At 46.7% G+C, this 21656-nt stretch overlaps 1 protein-coding gene across 1 annotated transcript in view; it reads left to right on the top strand.

Annotated features, from left to right (window-relative positions):
- FAM204A (family with sequence similarity 204 member A) overlaps positions 1–21656 on the top strand; it is a 450793-nt gene that overhangs the window by 20453 nt on the left and 408684 nt on the right. Inside the window, exon 2 of the mRNA XM_086920295.1 lies at positions 18234–18333. Within this exon, the coding sequence (XP_086776421.1) occupies positions 18234–18333 (100 nt within the window). The remainder of the gene's footprint in view (positions 1–18233; positions 18334–21656) is intronic.

The following is a 21656-nucleotide window of genomic DNA, read 5'->3' as shown; positions in this document are numbered from 1 at the left end:
CTACCCTGCAGGGAGCTTAAGCGGTACTAATGGCAGAGCCTTAAAGGTGGGGCTGCATGGGGTGAGAGCAGTCATTCTTATAAGTGTTATATTGTTCAATGCCTGGTTTTGCTCGGTGTGGATAAATCAGACCTTGTATATAGGGTTGAAAAAAAACCTGAGGCTTTGGCTACAGCAACAGCCATGGCTCCTAAATGTTTTTTCCCTAATGGCGGTGAGCACTAAAGTGTAACCTCAGTCGAGAACATTGGCAAGAAATACATTACCAACATACATTTATAAGAAGAAAATGGGCAAGTCATCAGAAAGTATTGAACCTTAAAGGCATGTTTCTGGATGGTATGTCCCAGCGACAGCGCATACATATTAAAAGTAAAAGATAACAAAACTAGCAATTGAATGACTAAATGGGGGTAAACCATGGATAAGTCAAGGTAACCCATGATCACTCAGTGGGCTCTCTAACACGGGCCATTCAATATCCGCTATTAAGAAGCTGTATGAATTCCTGTCATGGACTGCAGATACAGGTGAAATTCCATCCGATCTGCTCTAGTTCTACAAGAGAGTATGTGCCACACACTCCTCAGCAATACCTGAATCATATACTGCCAAAAAACACGTTAAGCAATCCTAGAGAAAATTCAGGCCTTAGAATTATTTAGTATCTGGGACAGAAACATTTTAAGCACATCCAGAAATCAAGATATTAGAGTCACGAAGGCCTTCAAATGTTCAGCAGTGCCAGGACAGCTAAGATCTTTAGTTAAAAGCCTTAACGAGGTCCTTCCAAAGATCTAGCAGCGCTGTGTAGTCACATTTCCTGACCACCATCCAGATTGTTGTAGTCATGGAGGTTTTAGGATTCAATGTGGTTTCGGTGTTGACTGACAATAATCCCTTCCAAAGTTTGACTGAGTCTTGATAGAGATTGCTCAGAAGTTGAAGATTTTCAGGAATTCTGCGAATGGTATGTTACACAATTATATCACTGCAGACAAGACAGGAACAACTTTACACGGTCGAATTTCAGCACACACGTCATAAATGTTGTTAATGAGAGGTGTTAGAGTTGGAGATTCTGGGTTGAAGCAATGTGTCGATCGTGGCACTGATGTTTAGTACTTTTTTGTAAAGTTTTAAACTTGTATGATTGTTAGCATTTAGAATTTGGTGGGTGAATGAATCCTGAAAAATGCATTTCTAAAGCCTTTTTGGGGTCTGCAGCAGGATAGTCATACACAGTCCAATGCAGATTTCAGAGTCCTGCAGGATTTTGCCAACGGTGAGAGCTACTTTTTTTGTGGTGGAGGTGACTGATTGGGAGCAGCGATAATGTTTATTAGCATCATGGCTATGCTACCTATTCATTAACTTGATTGGTTGTAGCACCAATTGTATTTTCTATGCATTGGAGCCACTTGAAAAACAATACATTTGTAGCCTTACTTCTGGTCTTTGGCATGCGTGGAACAATACTTATAAAGTGCATACTGTGTTTGGCGTATATGGGTTGCTTATTGGAAAATGGTTGGTAGCAGTGATTAGGTATTTAACATGAGCGATGGGAACTTTGGTTGGCAGTAGTACTTATTTTTTGTCATGAGTGGCATGGTTGTAATCAGGTGATTGGCAGGAAACAGTACCAGTAGTTTTTCATGAGCAGTATGCCATTTATAATAAGGTTTGCAGGAGGTGTAATTTTCATTTCTTGAGTGTTGCATATACAGTACTGGTTGACAGTAGTGTTTGGTCTGTGGCAGAAGAACTACTTAAGTCAGCTATGTCCTACTGAAGTTAACCAGTTCTAAAATAGTACTGAGTCCAGATCTCGTCTTTCTGTCGTAGACTCATTTGTTTCTTCAGTTTTTGTAGGAGGGTGTGAACTCCCTTCCTAATTCTACTCCCATAAACGTCTGGTAGTTTAGACATTTAATGGTATACACAGCATCCTGCCTTGCCTTCTGTGTGATTTACGGATATGCCTGACTTCCAAGCCATTGTCTGCAGTTAAGGTAATATTTGTGTCCATATTTTAATGCTGTCCGAACTTGTCTTTAAGGTGCATTACACAAAGCCTTTATAATTATGGTGAGCGCTCTAAAGAAATGTTATAAGTTCAGACCTCACTACTGACAGTGGTTCCAGTATAAAAATGTGTACACACGTTTGCAAGGCTTAACAGTATAATGCTTCTAGGATACTCTGTGATTAGATGCAAATATATGCAAAAGCGTGAAAGCAAAATTGATGAGTATTTGCTTTCAAAATAAACAAGCATTTACAATGCAACGGTCTCGCCTTTGCAAAAGTTAGCGCTTTTGGCATTGTAAATGACAAATGTTTTATTTATGTGTTGGTTTTGGAAACAGATAAATAAATGGCATTGTCATGAGCAGTAGAGAGTGAGTAGTAGAGAGAGAGTAGTAGAGAGAGTAGTAGAGAGAGTAGTAGAGAGAGTAGTAGTGAGTAGTAGAGAGAGTAGTAGTGAGTAGTAGAGAGTGAGTAGAGAGTAGTAAGTGAGTAGTAGAGTGTGTAGTAGAGAGTAGTGAGTGTGTAGTAGAGAGTAGTGAGTGTGTAGTAGAGAGTAGTGACTGTGTAGTAGAGAGTGTGTAGTAGAGAGTGTGTAGTAGAGAGTGTGTAGTAGAGAGTGTGTAGTAGAGTGAGCAGTAGAGACTAGTGAGTGTGTAGTAGAGTGGTGAGTGTGTAGTAGAGTGGTGAGTGTGTAGTAGAGTGTGTAGTAGAGTGTGTAGGAGAATGTGTAGTAGGGAGTGTAGTAGAGTGTGTAGTAGAGAGTGTGTACTAGAGAGTAGTGAGTGTGTAGTAGAGAGTGTGTAATACAGAATGTGAAGTAGAGAGATTGAAGTAGAGAGATTGAAGTAGAGAGATTGAGGTAGAGAGATTGAATTAGAGAGATTGAGGTAGAGAGATTGAAGTAGAGAGTGTGGAGTAGAGAGTGGAGAGTCTGTAGTAGAGTGTAGTAGAAAGTAGTGAGTGTGTAGTAGAGTAGTAGAGAATGTGTAGTAGAGTAGTAGAGAGTAGTAGAGGGTGTGTAGTAGAGTGTGTAGTAGAGCGTGTGTGTAGCAGAGTGTGTAGTAGAGTGTAGTAGAGTGTGTAGTGTAGAGTGTGTAGTGTAGAGTGTGTAGTAGAGAGTGTAGTAGAGAGTGTGTAGTAGAGAATGTGTAGTAGAGAGTGTGTAGTGTAGAGTGTGTAGTGTAGAGTGTGTAGTGTAGAGTGTGTAGTGTAGAGTGTGTAGTGTAGAGTGTGTAGTGTAGAGTGTGTAGTGTAGAGTGTGTAATGTAGTGTGTAATGTAGAGTGTGTAATGTAGAGTGTGTAATGTAGAGTGTGTAGTTGAGTGTGTAGTTGAGTGTGTAGTAGAGTGTGTAGTAAGTAGTGACTGTAGTAGATAGTGTGTAGTAGAGAGTGTCTAGTATAGAGTGTGTCGAAGAGAGTAGTGGCTGTAGTAGTGAGTGTGTAGTGAGTGTGTAGTAGAGTGTGTAGTAGAGTAGTGACTGTAGTAGAGAGTGTGTAGTAGTGTGTAGTAGAGAGTAGTGACTGTAGTAGAGTGTGTAGTACAGTGTGTAGTAGAGAGTAGTGACTGTAGTAGATAGTGTGTAGTAGAGAGTGCCTAGTATAGAGTGTGTTGAAGAGAGTAGTGGCTGTAGTAGTGAGTGTGTAGTGAGTGTGTAGTAGAGAGTAGTGACTAGTAGAGAGTGTGTAGTACAGTGTGTAGTAGAGAGTAGCGACTGTAGTAGAGAGTGTGTAGTAGAGTGTGTAGCAGAGAGTGTGTAGTAGAGTGTAGTAGAGAGTAGAGTGCGTAGCAGAGAGTAGTGACTGTAGTAGGGAGTGTGTTGTAGAGAGTAGTGACTGTAGTAGAGAGTGTGTAGTAGAGTGTGTGTAGTAGAGAGTGTGCAGTGATTTGAGTTTTACATCAAATTAAAAACGGGAACGGAACAAACTCATCCTATACATTATTGTGGTAGGTGCCCACGCATATAGGGTTAAATGATGCGTTAGATGCCACAGGTCCCACCAACACGCTTCCTTTATGATAGGAGAATGCCCAACATCGCGGAGATTTGCTCTCTGCTCTTCCCGGATATTTGTATTTTCAAATGTATAATGTTATCCTGCTAAACGAAGACGATGCTCAAACTATAAAAGAAGAGGGTTTCACAGATATGTTAGTCCTTCCGGGCAAACGAAATGACCCAAAGAAAGATCAAGTGACAGTTTAGAGCTCCAAGTGAGTCTTAATAAAATCAGTGTCTGGAACGCATAGCATCAAAAAACGAGCGGGGCATCAAACTGCAGTGTCATTCAATCAAAGCTTCAAGGCTTCTGAGCGCTAGCCGAGAATTATTTTTTGTGAAGCACTAATCACTGTGGAAGGTGCCCCTGCTATCCCAGATGTGAGAAGTCAGTCTGATATGAAAATAAGCAGTATTTGGAATGAATGTATTTGGCAGGGGGAAGGTGGGGCGGCGCAAGACCGTACTGACGAGTGAACAGGATCCATTTTGTACCGAGTGATTCTGCCTGTGTGCATGTAGACAAACCAGGCAGCAGCATGAGCATGTGATTCGGTAAAATAACAAGCATTTACAATGCAATGGTTTTGCCTTTGTTAAAGTTAGAGCTATTGGCATTGCTCTTGACACTCTGAAGCTCCACTCTGCACTCTGAAGCTCCACTCTGCACTCTGAAGCTCCACTCTGCACTCTGAAGCTCCACTCTGCACTCTGAAGCTCCACTCTGCACTCTGAAGCTCCACTCTGAAGCTCCACTCTGAAGCTCCACTCTGAAGCTCCACTCTGAAGCTCCACTCTGAAGCTCCACTCTGAAGCTCCACTCTGAAGCTCCACTCTGCACTCTGAAGCTCCACTCTGAAGCTCCACTCTGCACTCTGAAGCTCCACTCTGCACTCTGAAGCTCCACTCTGAAGCTCCACTCTGAAGCTCCACTCTGAAGCTCCACTCCGAAGCTCCACTCTGAAGCTCCACTCTGAAGCTCCACTCTGAAGCTGCACTCTGAAGCTGCACTCTGAAGCTCCACTCTGCACTCTGAAGCTCCACTCTGCACTCTGAAGCTCCACTCTGCACTCTGAAGCTCCACTCTGCACTCTGAAGCTCCACTCTGCACTCTGAAGCTCCACTCTGCAGCTCCTCTGCAGCTCCACTCTGAAGCTCCACTCTGAAGCTCCACTCTGAAGCTCCACTCTGCAGCTCCACTCTGAAGCTCCACTCTGAAGCTCCACTCTGAAGCTCCACTCTGAAGCTCCACTCTGAAGCTCCACTCTGAAGCTCCACTCTGAAGCTCCACTCTGAAGCTCCACTCCGAAGCTCTACTCTGAAGCTCCACTCTGAAGCTCCACTCTGCACTCTGAAGCTCTACTCTGAAGCTCCACTCTGCACTCTGAAGCTCTACTCTGAAGCTCCACTCTGCACTCTGAAGCTCTACTCTGAAGCTCCACTCTGCACTCTGAAGCTCCACTCTGAAGCTCTACTCTGAAGCTCCACTCTGCACTCTGAAGCTCCACTCTGAAGCTCTACTCTGAAGCTCCACTCTGCACTCTGAAGCTCCACTCTGAAGCTCTACTTTGAAGCTCCACTCTGCACTCTGAAGCTCCACTCGGAAGCTCCACTCTGCACTCTGAAGCTCTACTCTGAAGCTCCACTCTGCACTCTGAAGCTCCACTCGGAAGCTCCACACTGCACTCTGAAGCTCCACTCTGAAGCTCTACTCTGAAGCTCCACTCTGCACTCTGAAGCTCCACTCTGAAGCTCTACTCTGAAGCTCCACTCTGCACTCTGAAGCTCCACTCTGAAGCTCTACTCTGAAGCTCCACTCTGCACTCGGAAGCTCCACTCTGAAGCTCTACTCTGAAGCTCCACTCTGCACTCTGAAGCTCCACTCTGAAGCTCTACTCTGAAGCTCCACTCTGCACTCTGAAGCTCCACTCTGAAGCTCTACTCTGAAGCTCCACTCTGCACTCTGAAGCTCCACTCTGAAGCTCTACTCTGAAGCTCCACTCTGCACTCTGAAGCTCCACTCTGAAGCTCCACTCTGAAGCTCCACTCTGAAGCTCCACTCTGAAGCTCCACTCTGCACTCTGAAGCTCCACTCTGAAGCTGCACTCTGAAGCTCCACTCTGAAGCTGCACTCTGAAGCTCCACTCTGAAGCTCCACTCTGCACTCTGAAGCTCCACTTGGAAGCTCCACTCTGCACTCTGAAGCTCCACTCTGAAGCTCCACTCTGCACTCTGAAGCTCCACTTGGAAGCTCCACTCTGCACTCTGAAGCTCCACTCTGAAGCTCCACTCTGAAGCTCCACTCGGAAGCTCCACTCTGCACTCTGAAGCTCCACTCTGAAGCTCCACTCTGAAGCTCCACTCTGAAGCTCCACTCTGAAGCTCCACTCTGAAGCTCTACTCTGAAGCTCCACTCTGCACTCTGAAGCTCTACTCTGAAGCTCCACTCTGCACTCTGAAGCTCCACTCTGAAGCTGCACTCTGAAGCTGCACTCTGAAGCTCCACTCTGCACTCTGAAGCTCCACTCTGAAGCTGCACTCTGAAGCTGCACTCTGAAGCTCCACTCTGAAGCTGCACTCTGAAGCTCCACTCTGAAGCTCCACTCTGCACTCTGAAGCTCCACTCGGAAGCTCCACTCTGCACTCTGAAGCTCTACTCTGAAGCTCCACTCTGAAGCTCCACTCTGCACTCTGAAGCTCCACTCTGAAGCTCCACTCTGAAGCTCCACTCTGAAGCTCCACTCTGAAGCTCCACTCTGAAGCTCCACTCTGAAGCTCCACGCTCCACTCTGAAGCTCCACTCTGCACTCTGAAGCTCCACTCTGAAGCTCCACTCTGCACTATGAAGCTCCACTCTGCACTCTGAAGCTCCACTCTGAAACTCCACTCTGCACTATGAAGCTCCACTCTGAAGCTCCACTCTGCACTATGAAGCTCCACTCTGAAGCTCCACTCTGAAGCTCCACTCTGAAGCTCCACTCTGAAGCTCCACTCTGCACTCTGAACGGTCAGACTCCAAAAATCGGCCCTAATCACAATAGTATTATTTCACCTGCGTGAATATAAGTCTTTGAAATTCTGGCCAGTGGTAATACACACAAGTAATATAAAATTGTTGTTCCAAGGGGGGCTTGGGGGAGGGCAGCCGACCACCGGGAGGTCCCCTCCCCCGGGCGGTTTGGGAGATCTGGGTGGGGTATTCCTTCTAGCAGGTTCTTTGGGCGTTTTTGGGCTGGTTTTAGTTGTTTTGTGCGCTCCCCTATAAATGGGCGGGGCTCCTCGCTCCGGGCACCATTTTAGGCTTGGTGACCTGGTGGCCGGTTGAGCTTAGAATTTTTGTGTGTTCATACTTTGGTAGGTTTGTTCTTCTTCCTTGGCGATATCATGTCTGGTGAAGATTATCGTGTGCTGGAGGCCATTCGCCTGCTTAGCGAGGCGGGGCGTTTGGACCTGGTTATTGGCGACCGGGGTCGGGCCGAGACCCCGCGCCCCCAGCGGGAGGCCTCTGCGAGGGTGTCGGCTGCGGTGGCAGCATGTTACTCCCCGAAACGTCGGAGGCAGGATGGGGTAAGTGAGCGGGGTCGTTCTCGGACCCGTAGGGCGGGTTCCAGGGCCCGGCGGGGGAGTGAGGCTGGTTCTTCTGAGCAGGCCGTTTCTTTGGATTCTTCGTTGTTGGAGGGGTCTGGGGTTGGGGGTTTCCCTCTAGGGGAGGGGGAGGTTTCGGAGATCGGCCTTAGGGATAGAGCGGCCTCTGCTCCCGTTTTGCGGGGCCGTCGTGCTTCCAGGCAGCGTGGTTGCACGCGGCGTTCGGCTTCTGCCTCCGCTGGGGTGGGGAATGACGTCACTCAGGCAGGGCGGGTGGAGGCCATTTTGGATGTGGTTTCTGTGGCGCAGCAGCCGTTGCGGGGTGCCCCGGATCCGGACGTTGAGGAGGTGGTCGCTCCACTGAGCGTTATACGCCGCCATGTTGTTCAGGTCCCGGTGACGGTTGATGGTGGTGCGGTTGGTGAGCATGGCGGGCGGCCTTTGGTGTCCTCTGCGGGTGTCGGGGGGCCTGAGGGCCGTGGCGTTCTGGTTTGCGCGGGGGGAAGGGAGCTGCAGAGTCCATTATTGTTTTCCCCATCTGGGTCGGTTGGGGGGGGGGAGGCCATGTCTGGGGGTTGCAGCTCCTTGGGGGAGGGGGAGTGGGCCCAGATGGGTATGGTTGAGGGTGCGGGGCGGCATGACTTGCTGGTTCCGGGTGGGGAGCTGGGCAGTGCGGGTGGGCCTGGGGGGGGATTCCCGCCATTTTCGGGTGGTGGGGGATATGGCTCAGGGAAGTGTGGGGGGGGAAGGAGCCTTTTATAGGCTGTCGGGGGATTTTCGAAGTCATGGTGGTTTGGTGGGTTCGGGGCCTGCTTCCCGGGGTGCTGTTTCGGTCGGGGGGGTTCAGGATTGGGACCCTCAGGGGACGGCTTCGAGAGTTATTCAGGCTGTGTTGCATGTTAGCTCGGATGAGGAGGTCTGTCCGCCGTCTCCGCGTCTTTGTGATGCTTTGAAGAGAAAGAGTATGGTTGGTTCGGGTGGTTTTAGCGTGTCTAGTAGGGGGGGCGGTGTTCCTCTTAGCGGTTTTTCTGCCCCTCATAGAGTTGGTTTTTGTGAGGGACCCGGCACACCAGTCCGGCCTTTTTCTTTGCAGGAAGAAGCTCGTTCATCGGCAGCAGACTTGGCAGGGCGGCAGGCAGCCCGGGTACGCCGAGGAGAAGTGCGGGTGGAGCCTGGCGCGGCACGTCCCATACCTTCGAGGGATCCCGCCGCGGCCATCACAAGCAGGTTTAATACGACCTCGATGGTCCCAACGAGGGATTTCTACATGGGCGGTGCATCCGGGTCCAGTACGACCTTCCCGGCCTCGGCGGTGGATTCCAGCATTGCTCATGGGGGCAGGTTATGTACGACCTCTCCTGTGCCACGTAGAGTTTCGACTGCTGGTTTCTCGTATTCTGGAAGTCAACAGGTGGTCAGTGTTTCTGGTGGGGGGGTGTGTAGACGAGTTCAGTCGTCCTCCCCACCTAGGTCCAGAGTACGGGCTGGTAAGGCCCATGGTCGTTCACATACGGTGGAGTCGAGACAGACTTCGGTGGTTGTCCCCCCCCCTCAGTTGGACGACTCTTTGATTTTAGATTATGATGAGGATAGCCCTGAAGAGGGCGAGGTTCGTGATGTGGTGTCTGGGGGGGGGCATGTTAATGTTTCTCGTGACATGTTACAGGACCAAGTGGTGCGGAGTCGTGTGGAATCGTCACAGCCGCGAGTGCTCGGCCCCGTGGTGAGGGCTCCTCGAAGGCCAGATGTTGGTGCACGAACAACGTGGAGGACGGAAACCAGTCAACCGCCTCTTTTAAATCCAGGTGAGGATGCCGTGCGGCCCCATATGGTATCTATTGGTGTTGGTGTCGACCTAATGTCGACGGAGAAAGATGGTAAACTGTATAAAGGTCGTGTGGTACGGGATCAAGGTGTTGGCACTAATGGTGAGGAGGTTGGTACAAGTCACATGGTGGATAGTGGTACGTCCACTGTTGGTGTGGTTACTACGTCAAGGGTACTTCACAGTAAGGAACTACAAATCAAAAAGTTGCCATACATGGGTGTGGCGAAGCCTTTGGGGGCTCATTTGATGTTAAGTACGAAAGAAAAAATATGGAATGGTGAGTATGTGGAACTGTTAAAGTTGCTCCACAGGGAAGTCCGGGCTAAGGAAGGTTCTAAGGAGGAGGAGTTCGAGCTCGCTAAACGCCCTAAAGTGCCCCTGAATATAGAAAATTGGACGGCGGCCTTTTTAATCTTTGCCAGCGTCTACTGTGAGAAATTCCCTGAGCGTTGTGTGTCCCTGTTTAAATACATGGACGTTATTCGTAAGGCTCAGCTAACCCGGAGTGATTATGCATGGGCCCAATATGATGAGGAGTTCAGGGCCAGGATGGCTTGGGACCCTGAGGCGAAATGGGGGGAGCTGGACTCTGACCTTTGGCAGCAAACTATGGGTTCGTCTGCCTCTGGAAAGACCATTTTTACAGCCAGTGGTCTCCCTATATTGTATCGTCCCTTTCAGTCCCGTCCCACCCGGGGAGGGGTGGGGGCCGTCTCTTCCGCCCAGGCGCCCATCGGCACATGCTGGGATTTTAATACCGGGACCTGTACCAGGCAGTTTTGTAAGTTCCGCCATGAATGCTCCCAATGTGGGCGGAAGAGTCATCCGTTGTCCCGCTGTTGGGGGCCCAGGGCCCCAGGGCCCCAGGGTGCTCAACAAAGTTCGGGAACTTTCGTGCCTCCCCAACAACCCCCAGCTCCCAGGGGAGGGAAATCTTCATCTGGGGCTGGGCCCAAAGGCTCGTACTCCGGTTAACGTAACCAGATTGGCTGCGGCTTTGCGGGACTATGAGCCTGCGGAGCTGCGGTCGACCTTGTTGCTGGGTTTTCAGGTGGGTTTTCGTTTGGGGTATGAGGGGCCGCGTTTGAGACGTTGGTCCAAGAATTTAAAGTCAGCGAGTGAACACCCGGACATTGTACAGTTGAAATTGGACAAGGAAGTGAGTGAAGGTCGGATGGCGGGCCCATTTGATGACTGGCCTTTCGCGAACCTCATCATATCCCCGATTGGTGTAGTCCCCAAGAAGGAGCCTGGTCAGTTCCGGCTCATTCAACACCTGTCCTGGCCGGACGGTGAATCAGTAAATGATTTCATTGACCCGGAAGCTGCATCGGTGTCTTATTCCTCTGTGGATGTAGCCATGCGGCTGGTTGTCTCGGCGGGCCCTAACGCCCTGATGGCAAAATGCGACATTAAGTCCGCATTTCGGCTCCTTCCAGTCCATCCTGAGGACTGGTGTCTTCTGGGCATCCATTTCCTTGGGAAGTGGTACGTGGACAAGGCGTTGCCAATGGGCTGTTCTATGTCCTGTGCTTTGTTCGAAACGTTCAGCACCTTTCTTCAATGGTGGTTTACTTCACAGAGTGGCCATGACCTTGTCACTCATTATTTGGATGATTTCTTTTTTGTAGGTGCTGCCAGTTCCTTAGCCTGCCATGCGGCTCTCACATCTTTTCAATCACTTATGAGTTATTTGGGTGTGCCATTGGCTCCGGAGAAGACCATGGGTCCTTGCGCGACCATGTCTTTTTTGGGGATCGAGCTTGACTCTCATTTGATGCAGGCTCGTCTTCCATTGGAAAAGAAACTGAAAATGCTCGAGCTGGTTGGTACTATGTTGGGGAAAGAGAAGGTGTTTGTGAGAGAGATACAGGTTCTGCTGGGTCACCTGAATTTTGCCTGTAGGGTGGTTCGAGCGGGTAGGACTTTCTGTAGGCGATTAGGCAGAGCCTTGTCTGGTCATTCCCTTCCACATCATAGAGTGTGACTGTCTGCGGGGGTGAAAGAGGACTTACGTATGTGGGTTTTCTTTTTACATTCCTTCAATGGTGTGCCTTTGTGTTGGGAGGTGGATTGGTGTTGGGAGGTACAGATCTTCTCTGATGCCGCTGGTAGTGAGGGTTTTGGCCTTTACTGGCAAGGACGGTGGTGTGCTCAACAGTGGCCCATCCAATGGAAGAATGGTGGTAGAAGTATTGCCTTTCTGGAACTCTTTCCTGTGGTTGTGGCGGTCACACTGTGGGGAGCGGAGTTGGCCCACAAAAAGGTCCTTTTTCGGATCGACAACATGGCTGTGGTTCAGGTGATTAACAAACAGTCGGCCAGAGATCCCCAGATTTTGAAACTTCTGAGAGTGTTTGTGTTGGGTTGTCTGAAACATGATATTGGTTTTCGGGCCCTTCACGTGCCTGGCGTGGACAATGACATTGCGGATGCTTTGTCTCGTTCACAGTGGGAGAGATTCCGTGGGCTTGCTTTGGAGGCAGACGAGGAGCCGACTCTCATGCCGGAACAGCTTTGGAAGATAGGAAACACCGGGTCCTTCACTTGGTTTTAGGTTCCCTGGCCCCTTCCACGAGGACGGCGTATGAGTTAGCCTGGAAGGAATTTTTGGAGTCAGGCGCTTGTCGGAGGGACCTGGATTGGCAAAGGTCGGAAGATGTGGTACAGTTTATTTTGGTATTGATGGATAAGAAGTTGTCTAGGGTTACTATAGCTGGAAAACTGGCTGGAGTTTCTTTCATGGGTAAGCTTTTGTGGGGTTACTCGCCGTCGGCTGGGGAGCTGGGTAGGAGAATGTTGGAAGGGTGGTCTAGAGAGAGTGGTGCTATTCGCACTATGCGATCCCCTTTGTCGTGGCAAAAACTGTTCCAGGTTATCTCTGTCCTGCCGGTGGTGTGTACTGACCGAGTGGAAGCGTGTTTGTTTGCCACGTTGATGGTGTGGATGTTTTTTGGTGCTTTTCGTGTGTCTGAATTGCTTGGCAACAGATCCTCTCCTGGACTTGTGTGGGGGGATGTTACGATCACGGAGCGGGGGGTTCATATTTGGCTCTCCCACTCCAAAACGGATCAGAGAAGTGTGGGTAAAGGTGTCTGGTTAGAATCGGTTTCCCCTCAGGAAACGTGCCCTTTACATTGGGGACTATGTTGGAAGGCATTGTCGGGTGGGTTGGTGGAGTTTCGAGTTTTTCAACATGCCAATGGGTCTAGTGTGACGAATTATCAACTGCGCATGGTACTGCGAAAAGCGCTGCGACATATTGGTTTAGATGGCTCTTCATACGGTACTCATTCCTTTCGGATTGGGGCGGCCACAGAGGCCTTCCACAGGGGATGGTCGAGGGAGGACATCATGGGTCTGGGGCGCTGGACTTCTAACTGTTTTCGGCGCTATGTTCGTAATGAGCCTACTGGAGCGCTGGCGTCCGCCTCTGTTTTGCCTGTCTGACTCTGTTTTCTTTTTCAGGTTCTGTGGCTGGTCCTCGGGCTGCTTACGTTACCGTTTGGATCGTGGGCCATTCGTTCATTAAAAGAGCTCAAGTCCAAGCCCGACAGAGTTATTTTGGTTCCTCGTTGGGGTTCAATGACAGTTTGTTTAATGTGGTTTGGAAGGGGAAGGGGGGAATGTTGTGGAAGGAACTTATACCTGCCTTGAATTCTTGGTTGGTGGGGGGGGTTTGCCCGGATGTCTTGGTGATTCATTTGGGTGAGAATGACATGGGTTCTGTCAAAGGGGTTGTCCTGCTCCGGGCGATTAAGAAGGACTTGGCCTTGCTACACAGTCAGTGGTCGGGTTGTCATGTCATCTGGACGGAGATGGTTCCTCGACGGGTTTGGAGGAATGCGGTGAAACCGAAGGCGGTGGACAAATCCCGGCGGAAGGTGAATTTGGAGGTTTCCCGATTTTGTAGAGACCTGGGTTTCGGTCGCATCGTCCATAGTGACATTAAATATGATGCGGTGGAATTTTTTCGGGGGGATGGGGTACACCTGTCTCGTATGGGTATGGACCTGTATCTTCTGGAGTTGCGGGAGGTTCTATCTCGCTGTTTGACGGTTCGTCAGTTGGTTGGTGAGTAAGTGGTAGTCGGTTCTGTATTCTGGTGTCCCCCCCCCCCCCTTTTTTCCTGGGTCTCCCTCGTACTCCCACCCCTCCCTGTTTTAGGCGTTGGGGGGGCAGAAAGGTGGGGCTCTCTCCGTATAAGTCTTTCACCCCACGGCTTTCTGGGTGGCGGTTTTGCTATGAGATCGTCAGTGTTGGGCCAAGTTGGACCCGTTAGTTGTATCGGTTATTGTTTGGGGATTGTTCAGTTTGATTGACGTGGGGTTCGGAGAATATGGATCGGGGGATATGTTATGTTGGTTTATAGTCAGAAATGTAAGGTTATATTTATTAGGTGATGTTATAATGTTATAATGTTATTGGGTTTTGTATGGTTTTGTGTTTGGGTATGTACGGGTGGGGGTGGGGTGTGATGGAGGGTGTGGGGTGGGGGCGGGGTTTTGGGTTTTTGAAATAAAAACGAACAAAACTTGGGTTGTGGTTTAGATTGTGAGGCGGTTGCCGAGTTTGTGTATTTTGTAAATGTGCACCTGTTCCAATAAAGCGGCCTTTTTCACACTTAAAGGGTTTTTTGAGTCTGCTCACTCTCCCCCCACCCCTCTCTCCCAAGGGGGGCTTGGGGGAGGGCAGCCGACCACCGGGAGGTCCCCTCCCCCGGGCGGTTTGGGAGATCTGGGTGGGGTATTCCTTCTAGCAGGTTCTTTGGGCGTTTTTGGGCTGGTTTTAGTTGTTTTGTGCGCTCCCCTATAAATGGGCGGGGCTCCTCGCTCCGGGCACCATTTTAGGCTTGGTGACCTGGTGGCCGGTTGAGCTTAGAATTTTTGTCCCTCCCTCCCTTCCCCTTTTTTAGGGGTTTTTTATTTCTTATTTATTTATTTATTTTTCGTCTGGCTGCGGTTTGAAACATGTGTTCATGGGGTTTTACACTGTTCTTTGTCGCTTGGGACAGGTGCGTGGCGGTTTTGCTATGAGATCGTCAGTGTTGGGCCAAGTTGGACCTGTTAGTTGTATCGGTTATTGTTTGGGGATTGTTCAGTTTGATTGACGTGGGGTTCGGAGAATATGGATCGGGGGATATGTTATGTTGGTTTATAGTCAGAAATGTAAGGTTATATTTATTAGGTGATGTTATAATGTTATAATGTTATTGGGTTTTGTATGGTTTTGTGTTTGGGTATGTACGGGTGGGGGTGGGGTGTGATGGAGGGTGTGGGGTGGGGGCGGGGTTTTGGGTTTTTGAAATAAAAACGAACAAAACTTGGGTTGTGGTTTAGATTGTGAGGCGGTTGCCGAGTTTGTGTATTTTGTAAATGTGCACCTGTTCCAATAAAGCGGCCTTTTTCACACTTAAAGGGTTTTTTGAGTCTGCTCACTCTCCCCCCACCCCTCTCTCCCAAAGAGCATTAAATGGAAATAAAACAAGTACCAGACCCATTGACGCCTGCACCTTAAAAGTGAAACTGACTGAAGCAAGCGCCAGGGCCACGTTGAAAAAAAAAGCCACACACATTAGATGCAGTCAAGGCCGCTCACGAGGTCAGAAGGCACTCCACATGAACAACTACCAGACACATTGTTTCATTTCACTTTGAAAGTGCAGGCAAGGTGAAACTGACTAAAGGAAGCGCACGGCCCATTAGATGCAGTCAAGGCGCGCTCACGAGGTCAAATCTCCAAAGGAGAAGCTCGTGACAGCCTGACTACAGCAGAAAAAGCTCGTAACAGTCTGATGTCCACAATATTCCCAGAAAAGTGGCAACATAAGTTGTCTCGCATAGACAGCAAAAGCTTCGCTTTTGCTTTAGTCTAGGCGAGACCTAAAAAATTCATGTATAAAAATGCAACTAGGAAAAAAACGTCTTTCCAAACTACTGTGAAATTGTGGGTACCATTTCTTTGAAGCATCATTTAGCAAAATGTGTTGATGCATGCTAGTATGTCCAAAAAATATTCATAATGGAAAATCAGTTTAACCATTTAAACAGAATTATAGGAAACATGAAAATAAACAAGCATTGGCAAAGCCAATAGGTATGACGTTGGTGGTCAGCCTTTTGGTTTTGACAATGCATCATGTTTTGACATAGTTTTTGTAAAACTTTACTGTTGTAGGAGCTGCCGGGCCCTTCTCATTATAACAAGCATTGACAAAGGCAAAAATATTCTTTGTCTCAAAAAACACACATTGCCACAGTAGTTCCCGACACTGAACCAAACTGCTTTGCATGCCAATATGCTCCTTGTGAAAGAGCAGGAGGCTGTCACTCTCAGTGAAATGAGCCATTAGAGAGAGCAAGAGAGAGAGACAGCAAGAGAGAAAGCAAGAGAGTGAGAGATTTTAATAAAAATAAAAGGTCTTGGTTGACGCCAGACCTACATAGGGACCCAATTCTTAAAGAAAGTCACAAAAGTGCACCTATGGTATATGTCCTTGCGTTCGTGCAGATTTGTGACTTTCATGAATCCACAAGAATTTACAGAAGTAGACCAGGAAATCGTACTCAGAGAAAATATTTGTGAACTGCATTTTAGCACGAGCAATTTTGCTCATGCGAATATCTGTTGAATGGTAACAAGTTTACTTTCCAACTGACCACTTTTTTTCCCCTAACCCTAGAAGAAGCTTTACTTCTGCCCTTGTCAGACAGGGGTTACTTTCCAGCCTTTCTCTATATGGGAAATTATTAGAGCTGAGCTGATGAAAACCCATAAAAAATGCAAGTTAATAGCTTAGCGCAGACTCAAAAAGGCATTCCAACAATGGAACTATTGTTTACTGCTTCCTCTAGCCCTAGTATGTAGATCTGCAGAAAGGTGGCAAAATAAAGGAATAGCTAGTATTCAAACTCTACTATGGTATGAGCTCCAGCATAATCAGAGAGTCTATATCAGAGCTCTTAATAATGAAATTGCTGCCATAATTTGTGGCCACACTACATGGCTACAAAGGGACAAGTAGATTTTGTTACAGTACAAGTACATTTATGTAGCAATCTGTCCCATAGACAAGTAGGTATTTTGTTAAATTCCCCCCCCCAGACTTCCTGCATTCTTCCAGATTTAGACTGGACTATGATTGAAGAGGTGAATTATGGCAAAGCTGGCGCAAAATGGGGCAGTAACGGCAAAACTGTAAATTGAGGATCCTTTTAATATTGCACACAATAGGTGTAACTACCTGCCAGATGAACTTTAGCTTTATTGTACCGCTGTATTAACCCTTTCAGTGCTGCGAACGTTCAGCGGACGTCGCGTGCACTACCTCGCTAGTGCTGCGCACGTCCGCTGAACGTTCTGATCCTGTTAGCGCAATCGAACGTCCGCACTGGGGCGGAATTTGCGGCGCGCTTAATGGGTTAATTTAAGCTATTAATTTAGGGTTTCCATGTATGCTTTGTTAAGTATTCTGTACAAAAGGGGGTGGTGATGGACGGAGCATCTGAACCAATCAAACACTCACACCCAGTCAACAGATCTGGGTTTAATCCATCACTGTTCTTTAGCTCACTCTGCCACCCCAGTTCAGACATGGCCATATGCAAATCAGTCTGACCCTGTGCCTCATGGGAACAGTCCAGCCCGAACTGTCAAGCTATGCCTTCCCTGGACCGGAAACAAGCTTCCGAGGACCGGTTTCTGGCATAACAGCCGTCTTCAGCCCGGCTTGCTTGAATCCAGTGGCAAAGTGAGCAAGGGACTCACGTCTGAGCATACCCTCCCAACTTATGGCAAACAAAGCGGTACAAAAGGGGGTGGTGATGGACGGAGCATCTGAACCAATCAAACACTCATACCCAGTCAACAGATGTGGGTTTAATCCATCACCGTTCTTTAGCCCACTCTGCCACCCCAGTTCAGACATGGCCATATGCAAATCAGTCTGACCTGTTGACTGGGTGTGAGTGTTTGATTGGTTCAGATGCTCCGTCCATCACCACCCCCTTTTGTACCGCTTTGTAAAGTATTCTGACATCATTGAAGATCATTTACATCCTATAGAAGAAAGTAAATAAAAAAAATAAACGTCCTGGCTAAGTGATTTAATGTATGACCTGATTGAGTCAGAATTCCCCCAGGAACCTGGTTGAACGTTCAGCAGGAAATGAAATTAACTTGAGAAAATATCTTGGCTTCTGATGAGATGTTTGAAGAAGACTTAGCGAAAGCCAATAACTGTACCTGTATATATAAACTGATTGGAGTGTGGCCTGCCATAAGCATAAGCTATCCTTAAAGAAATATATGTAAAATGAAAACACTTTTAAATAGGTAGTGGCGACCACTTCTATGGTCTACAGTCTTTGTGGTTGGAAAAAGGAAAACAAAACCTGTTCCGCTCCTCAACTCCTCTTAAACAGGTTGTTAAAATTTGTAAGTAGCCCTTCTGCTACATTAAAGAATAGAGGAGCTCGGCTTACAAGATAAATTGGCGCTGTGCAGTTTGTATGGGGAGGCCTTCTCAATAGCATGTAAAATCAAGCCTTAAAAACTAATGTCAGATGGTACTATTGTAGAGCTGAAATGTATCAACTTCAGAAGATCAAGTTAGTAGGAGAAGGGCAGTTATAGTCTTTGTAAACCGAAGTTCTAGTTAGACGTACATCAAACTCCGAAATGTACATGAGCTTCAACTCTATAATTATGCTCTCAAACTATGTGTAGTGGTGCTGAATGCCTTGATTTTTCATAATTGTAATTTCTTTTTTCTTCACTTCACTCTCAGAAATTTCAAGAGTTACAGAAGAAAAATATTGAAATTAAAAGCCAAGCAAATTTTCGAGTACGAGGTCGGAGAAGGAAACGTCAAAGAAAAGGTGTTACAGGTGTGTAACTTGCGATTGATAATTTTTAATCCTTTGCTTTATTTCTTGTAGTCAACTAGATAACTTTGAATCCTTCTATGGTGATAAATAAATAATATTTTCAGTAATGGTGCAGTCCTACGCTCTTGTTTATGTAGTCAGAAGTACATTTTATAACATGGGTTAAATTATATAATGCATACAAGTGAACAAGTTTACTGGAACTACTCTACTTTTGGATTTTGTAATCCATTGTGAATAAATATGAATGACTGACATCCCAAATTAACCCAGCTTTCGAATCACTTTTCACCATCTTTTACCGCTATGTGGAAACGTCTGGTGTCTGACCTTTTTTAGATGATTGCTGTGACCTGTATTAGTTGTAGGTTTGTACTGTCTATATCATAGCGGTGCCACTAATTCGGGTCTATCAACCTTGTTGTCAAGCAGATTTAAGTGATCCAAGATCCACTCTGTTCACAGAGTGTTCGGTCTCAACTCAACACCCCATGATGAATTCTGTACACTGGCCTATGTACTTCAGTAGTGTACATTGTATTCTATCAGAACAAGGTTGTCTTGGGGCTGTGCCCTATCCCAAAGGGTCTGCCAGAATTTCATTTGATTTAGAAGATTATCATTCCCATATTTTTTCATCTCCTCATGCCTTTACAACTTGGGCATCATGAGCGCCTTGTTCTTCTACATTAATAGAACAATGGCTTTTAGTTCAGCTCATCGAGTTTTTGTAATTAATATAGTACACTAGCTTACCCGTCGCGCGTTGCTGCGATCTCAGAAGAAAGGAAATTTAAGGAAACTTGTTATGATAACATTTAATTTACATTGTGTCATTTTTATTGAAACATTCATTTTAATATGGAAAACATTTTAAAGTGTTGTTTTAATTCTGTGTATTTATTCGAGTGCTTGTGGATACACAGTATTTTTTGTTTTTCCGTCTGGTGCGCACACAAAGAAATCGAAAGGTTTTCCGACGCGTGAGCTGGCCACATACAGTTGTCCATGTGAGAAGCACAGATTCTCCAAATCTAGTCCACACACTTGCAGCGATTGTCCTTGTGCTTTGTTGATGGTCATTGCAAAAGCGAGTCGCACTGGAAACTGTAAACGTTCAGTATTGGAAAGATTATGAGGGCCCTGGGGGGCGATATTTAACACATTTCTCTTTTTTTTTTTTACCGAAACCTTTGCGGGAGTGTACTCAACAACTTTTAACAATTTTTTTTTAAAAAATGTTTTTGCCAGAAACCTTTGCGGGAGTGTACTCAACAACTTCCCAAAGTTTCATGCCCGTCAGATGAATGGTGTAGTAATGCATAAAGGACAAACAGACATACTTTCGTTTTTATATATATAGATAGATTAGCTCCATGTTCCTTGCCTTTGTCTGTGTACTCACAATATTAGGGGGTGTCTCACTTCCATCTCAGGAATCCAGAGAAAATGACGAGGATCCTGCTCCACCTCCCCAGATTGTTTCCATAAAGAGTGCTGCTTCCCTGATATTTTCTCCTGTTTAGTTCCTGCTTTGGCGAGGCAGGTTTTTGGAGTTAAGGCGCTGCTGGCTTTGATCTGCACTGCCATCCACATAAGTTTAATTCCTCTGCTGGACTTCGGAGCAATTATGGATCTGTGTGGGAGCAGTGGCAAGGGAGATTCCGAATTGATCCCTTTCTTTAGTTCTGTTATAGTGAGTTGAAGTTATTGTCATTCATAATTTGAACTCTGTGATGAGGCAGAGTTTTTATAGCAACTGGGTTTCACCTATTAAGTTCCCCAGAATTTTTTACAATTGACTATGGCTTTGGACTTTAACTGTGAGCCAGTTTCATTTCCTGTGAATTAATGGTAATTGGTATGACCATGTTAACCTCTAGAGTCTGCCTTTTACGATAAGGCTACTGCTGTGCAGCTAAGGGTAAAAGGCACTGGGCTATTTACACTTGAACTTGTGAGCACAAGCGTGTGGAGGCTGCATGAGTGAGACTACTGTCATTCACATCCCTGTATCAGCTCATAATCAGATTCCAGGCCTTTTTTCCTGCCCTACAGGGCCAAAGTATTTCCTCTGCTTCCCAGCAAAGGGACCAAAGGCCTTCCCACACAAAAACAGTCAACAGGGATTGACCCAGTTCCTGGGAAAGGAAAGGGGTGGGGATGAAATTTGCAACTGTTGATAAAAAATTTCCTAGCTATTGTGAAGGAAAGTTTCTATTCTGTGATTGACTTGGAGACAAGGTTTATGCTTCTCGATCTTCAACAGCCTAACCACATATAACAATCCAAACAAAACAAGGGACTTCAAATCCCATGAGTCCAAGCAAACTTAAAAGTCTACCAATCATATAGCTCAGTCTCCCCATCAAATCCTCTTCAAGTAACAGCGCTTCCTCTTTATTCGTGCGAAAACGCTACGTAGGTCAAAACACTCCTTGGAATTCTTTTTTCTGGTCATTACCTGCAATGAGACTAGAAATACCCAGTATCTTGAGGTAATTAAAATCATTAACATCTCTCGAAGAAGTTATGTCATATCAAGTCCCTAATAGCATTGCAAAAATAAAATAAAAACACTCAGTTTTGTATCCGTGCAATATTAAAATGTAACTAAAAGAACATACTCATACCAACATTAAAAGTCCGGAGCAAAAACCAATGGTGGGAAGGATGTTACCCAAGTTCCATCAGGTGAATTAATCTTCACCTCCTTAATAGAATTGAAACATTCCTTCACGACAGCTAGGAAATGTTTCATTCTATGTCAGGACCGGAGGCTTCAGATTATGCTTATCTAAAACCTTCTCCCCACCATGGGGCTATGGCTGCCACCAGTTTAAAATAGAACTGTTTAAATGTTGAATCTGAAGACTAGTCAGCTGCCTTCAGTATGTTCTCCCGGCAACTGCCCACTGGAAAGGCTTTGGACCCCAAGGTACCTCTGGCAAAATGTACTCTGAATGAGGTGGTATCAATGCCAGCCTCTGACTCCCAACAGACACATCTGGAGATAATGGGAAACTTCCTTGAAAGGTTTCTTTAACGAATCAGAAACTGTTGCATACCAGCTGGTCTGACCTCCTCAGTGAGAGTTTCATATGATCTGATATCTCTGACCACGCAAAGTTTAAGATGGTCTGGAAAAGATGGATAGTGGACCGTCTTAATGCTGTCTTGGTTCTACGCAACACTCTAAAGGTAACACCGGCTGGTGTCAAAATCCCAGAAGAAAATTCTAAGGTTTTCATGTCGGATACCTTTTTAAAAGAGATGAAACATAAAAACCATAATTAACTTACCTATTAGTTCCTCTTGAGATA

This window comes from Lissotriton vulgaris, chromosome 5, assembly GCF_964263255.1.
Source record: "Lissotriton vulgaris chromosome 5, aLisVul1.2, whole genome shotgun sequence".
Lineage (NCBI taxonomy): Eukaryota > Metazoa > Chordata > Amphibia > Caudata > Salamandridae > Lissotriton > Lissotriton vulgaris.
Note: the sequence above shows the minus strand (reverse complement) of the source record. Positions and strands in the feature narration are given on the sequence as shown.